Source organism: Wasmannia auropunctata, unplaced genomic scaffold (genome assembly GCF_000956235.1).
Source record: "Wasmannia auropunctata unplaced genomic scaffold, wasmannia.A_1.0 LD336116.1, whole genome shotgun sequence".
NCBI classification, from domain to species: Eukaryota; Metazoa; Arthropoda; class Insecta; order Hymenoptera; family Formicidae; genus Wasmannia; species Wasmannia auropunctata.
Window position 1 is genome coordinate 4621077 of NW_012026774.1, and position 5389 is coordinate 4626465.

Sequence of the window (5389 nt, forward strand, 5' to 3'; positions counted from 1 at the left end):
TCATCGTTTAGTCAGTTCGATACTTGGAATTTAAACAAATATATTACTTGAATAACTAAATAGCATGCAAACACATATAAATACTACTAGTATTTCGAACAAAATAATTTAATTGAGTTGGTTTAGTTAATTCATAATTAAAATTTTTTGATAGTTGACATGAATAAACTATACGTTTCTTTGTGCAATTATAGAATTATTGAATTAATTATTGGATCAAATAACTATATAAATTTAGTTCATACAATCAATTTTTTTCTCAGTGTATATGGTTGAACTTCTGAAAGAGAAAAAAAGTTTTTTTGTAACAGTGTTATTACTTGTATATTACAGTTATTGAACCTCGATAACTCAAATCTCAAGAGACCAGAAAAACTGTTCGAGTTATAAAGTTTTTGACTTATCGAAATTCGAGTAAAAGAGGGTTAATTAACATATAAAAATTCGACTTACGGAGGCTTTGTATGAGAGTTTATAATTTTCCGATTATAATGGCTTTTAAAGGAAAAGAAATCAATATTTAAGTGAATTATTTATTGCATACATATGATAAATGTAATCATGAAACAAAATACTAGGCTATTACTCACGATTATACATAGCTACAATTTTGTAGCGACAATGAAAGTTATAGAGATGAACTTCGACTTGTAGAGATCTGACTATTTTAAATTCGAGTTACAGAGGTAAAATATATATCTAAATGCCTGACAAATAGTTTGAGTTTAAGTTTTATTTCGATTTATAGATATTTTCCGCAGTGGAGCAGAAGGGAATGAACAAAATTTTCGTTTTAGAGGTTTTCGAGTTGTAGAGGTTCGAGTTATCGACGTCCAAATGTATTATATATTTATTTCTTTGATTGACATAATGACATCTTCCTAATTAAACAAAAACGTACACACGTCCATACAGCTGGCGAACAGAGTCTTGGCCTGCATCACCGCCCACGGTATCTCACTGGCAGACATATTGACATTTAGCAGATCTCTGATCTTCCTGAACATGCGATCGCTGCGCTCGTCGAACCAGGAATTCGTCAGGCTGGAATCCGGGATAGGATGCTTCTCCGACCATCTGCCGCACGCGTACCTAAAGAGAAGAGAATGAAGAAAATTTTTTACACATCGCAAAAATAATGTATAATAATGAGATATCGGTGTTACAATTACCTATACTCTCCAGTGAAATTCAATATAAAAATTTGTGAAACGATCAATGTCCTACGTACATAGACGAGTGAAAGTGAAACACGCGAATACGTGTGTGCAGTATTTGCGTAACGCAGAAATAATGGTTTTTGCAGAGTGATATATATAGAGGAATTTCGCGTGTGACATAATTGCGCATCATACGTCGTTCTGGTACGCGATATAATAGCACGGAACGATAAATTTACTCACTGATAAAAATTGTCGCAAGGATCTACAGACACATCCATAGATTCCTTCAAACTAGCCGCTAGGTGAACAAACAAGAATAAATAATTGTTTCTAGGACAGTATAATTTCCATACATTTCTATTTTTATTTGTTCTGCGTAATTGTTCGTTCGTGTGAATAATAGCACAATTATATATAATCACTCCGTTAGTATAATAAATATATATATACTACTCACCTATTCGCATGCAGTCCTCGCTGTCACATATCTTCACTATACTGTTGCACGCATCTGCAACAAATAGTATGTACAGAATATATCTTAGAAATATTGTGAATTATACTTTTTAATTTTGTCAGTTTAGCATATCTTCCCAAATTTTCAATATATTGATGTAACTTACACATATACTTATTATATTTTTATGTATTAAATACTTTTGCGTATCTTTAAAATTATAATATAACTAAAAGATATTTCAATATTTATTTTAAAATAAAAAGTTTTCCGATATGTTCATAATGGATAAACTAATCTCAGATTTTGCTAAGAAAATTATGGTTAAAAGGATGTACAGTATAATTCTAGAAGATACTTTAATAAGGAATATACTTTAAAAAATAATATCAATTAATTGTAAATGTCATGACCGTGAAAGATACACGTGAAATGTTTATAAATTGTCTCATAATAATTATAAGCATGCAACATAAAATTATTCCTTGGAACAACATACGTGCTACGTTAAACGATCCACAGCCATTCGTTAAAATATTCACACAATGTCAATGGCGATCGAAGATACGAAGAAATGATTCCCCATTAATTTCTCAAGGTGTATGTAATTGCAAAGAAGTAAGAAAGATTAAAGCATCGTAAGGGTTGAGTCATTTCTTTATAAATGAGGAGTATTTTCGGTTGTCTTATGCGCTATTGTAAGAGTTATACCTACTAATAATATAATTTTGATAGCGTTAGCTTACAATTGAAGGACTTATATATGATATTAAGACATAAGATAACAAATGCAATGACATTTAACAAATTTCTCTATTCTGATTCTAATCTGTAGGCATTACTTTTTTAAATGTATTATTTTTATAGCACATGAAAATGTATTGAAGAATATTCTTATCAAAGCAATTCATATTTTACTTGTTAGAGAATTAAAAATATAGTATATTTATATATAATTTTAATGTATATGTACAATAATATAGATATACATATACATATATACATCATGTATATTAGTGGGTGCATTACACGTGTATTAGGGTGGATCGAAAAAATTTTTTTTTAAATCGATTAGTAATATCCCCCGAAAGTTAGCTATGGATCTCAATATGGTTTGGGTAAAATTTCATCGAAATCGATTAAAATCTTCAGGTTGCCCCTTTACCTTGCAGTTAGTAAGTTTATGCATTTCTTCATAGATGTGTTAAAATTTGAAAAAATATTTGAATTTTAATACAGTTTAGTATTACCTGCTGTTTTTTGGTCGCTGAACACGAATTCGAGATCAGAAATATACATTTCAAAATGACGGATCCAAAATATGTTCTTAAATAATACATTAAGATTTTTCGAAAAATATAGATATGGAAAAATGTTTCAAATAAAAATTGTACGGTTTGGGGAGGTACATAAGAAAATATCATTAATTTTATTTTAGATGGCGTCGTTAAGATAAAATCAAGATCACATAGATATTTATAGAACCGGTTAGATTTTATAGAAACGGAACTACATATTTTTTACATAATACGATTCCTCTAATTATTCTGCATATAAAAGTATTGAGGTAAAATTATCGAAAAATCAATATTTTACGAGATCAATATTTTATACTTTATCGTGTCATATTATCAATATATACCCAATATAAAATATCTCGTAAACTATTGATTTCTTGATAATGATACCTAATATTTTTAGGCACAGAATAATGAGATGAATCGATTGTGTTGGTGTAAAGAAAATACAGTTGCTTTTAAAATTTGTAAGAAATGCATAAACTTACTAATTTCAAAGTTGAGGGGCAACCTGAAGATATTTCGGATTTCAATAAAATTTTACCCAGACTATATATTGAGGTCCATAATTAACTTTTGTAAGGTATTACTAATCGATTTTAAAAAAATTTTTTTTTTCGGCGGATCCTAAATATATAAATATATAAATATATAAATATACATATATATACACACCCACACACATATATTATATTTTTTATAGATATATTTTTAATATAATTCACCTATGATAAATAAGATATGCTAGAGAAGAAACTTACAAAGTATAGCGAGCATCAGAACTGTTATAGCTAAAAAACCCACCAAGAAGCAAAGAAATATCACCAAGAGATTGGAAATTTGATTTTGCTTCTTAAAGCTGCAAATATAACAAATCTAATTAGCGGGAACTCGGATTGATCTACTTGCAACAAGCAAACGTATATGTTCTCAATTTAATAAAACGATTTAATGAACTATTATTGGCTAGAAACTGTTACTGTCAATCTTACTTTCTTACTTACAAGGTTTTTCTGGATCTTATCGACACCAGGTGATTACGGCTTCCGACCGAGTAAACGGATCCTTTATCCTCTGAGAAAAGAGAAAATATGAAAATAACTAGTGAAACAAATTATGATATAAAATATAATGTATCGGAAAAAACTAATATTTTAAAAATTTTATTATTTTTTTTTAATAATGTGTTTCTAAACTATCTTGAAACATCTAAACTATCAAACAATCTACATTTATTAATAAACTGTTATTTTTTACACAGTCTGGTTTTGTTGTCGTACTACTATTAAAATAAGGTCCTCTTTGTGTTCAATAAATTTTAAAAAAGCAAGACAAAATTTTTTCTTGGAATCAAAATCGATTATTAATTTTTTTATTTCTTCTAATTTAAACGGAATTACAACTATTCTTATATATAATATTTTTATATAATTTTTAATATTATTATAACAATTAAAAAGCGAATACAAGTGATTAATTATTGCATATTGATATTTATTAACAATTATATTATTACGTCCGTTACTATTGTAGCAGTTTGTAGAAACAAGAATAACAGGCCGTAGAAACAAGAATAACAGGTCGTACCATAAGAGGCTATAGAAACTTTTTTTGACTTCAACTTTAGTGAAATATCACCGGCTACGGGAACATTACCGGATTATATATGTATACAACAGTGCACCGGAAAAGAAAAGTCAGGAAGACAGGCTAGCGTATAATAATATAACTTACTGCGCTCGTTGTCCATGCTGAATGGCCCACTGACCGGATCGAACTTACGACACTGAACATCAAGTCGAGTCGGACAGGCAACGTCAGGTGTCCATACGTTCATATTTTTCCAGTAGTTCTCGTACCTCGTCGTTGAACCAGTAACAACGGTGACCGAACGTCAATTTTCCCATCCGACCATCCGCATTAACACTCACGTGTGACGCGCTTGCGAGAAATGGACGACACCCGGTATCGTCCGAGTACCATCGAGCCTTCAGCCCTTTCGATGCGATCGAGTACGATAGTTCACGCACGTCGAGGATAAATCGAAAAATTCCACTGGAAATAACAAAAAAATATTAAATAGAGATTCCTTTTATTATAAATTCTTGAGAGAAAATGTATATATTAATTTTTTTAAAATTACAAATTTTTTTTTATTTAATGTAATATGGAAAAGTTTATTAACTCTTCCACAAACTAATTTTATTAATTTTCTTACATATTCTTTATTAAATAGAAAATTATTTTTAAATGTTTAACATAACATACTTATAATTTTTATACTTAAAATATAAATCATATTCTTGAATTAATTTATGTTCTAAAAATCCAATTTAAATACTACGTGTTACACTAAAATAATGATATTATGGACACGAATGGCGAGAGTAATAAACGACCCCACAAGTCTTTCAGTTTTCGTTCAAATTGTTTTATCTTGTATCTATTTGACTAAATTTCCGCGGGCAAAA

At 29.3% G+C, this 5389-nt stretch overlaps 1 protein-coding gene across 1 annotated transcript in view; it reads right to left on the reverse strand.

The window, feature by feature from the left end:
• Window positions 1–4683, reverse strand: part of LOC105448123 (endothelin-converting enzyme-like 1) — a 19095-nt gene extending 14412 nt beyond the window's left edge. The window contains 6 exon segments of the mRNA XM_011686493.1: window positions 814–1092; window positions 1404–1461; window positions 1621–1674; window positions 3680–3777; window positions 3923–3992; window positions 4653–4683. Of these exon segments, the coding sequence (XP_011684795.1) occupies window positions 814–1092; window positions 1404–1461; window positions 1621–1674; window positions 3680–3777; window positions 3923–3992; window positions 4653–4668 (575 nt within the window). The 5' untranslated portion in view covers window positions 4669–4683.
• Window positions 4684–5389: the final 706 nt, after the last annotated feature.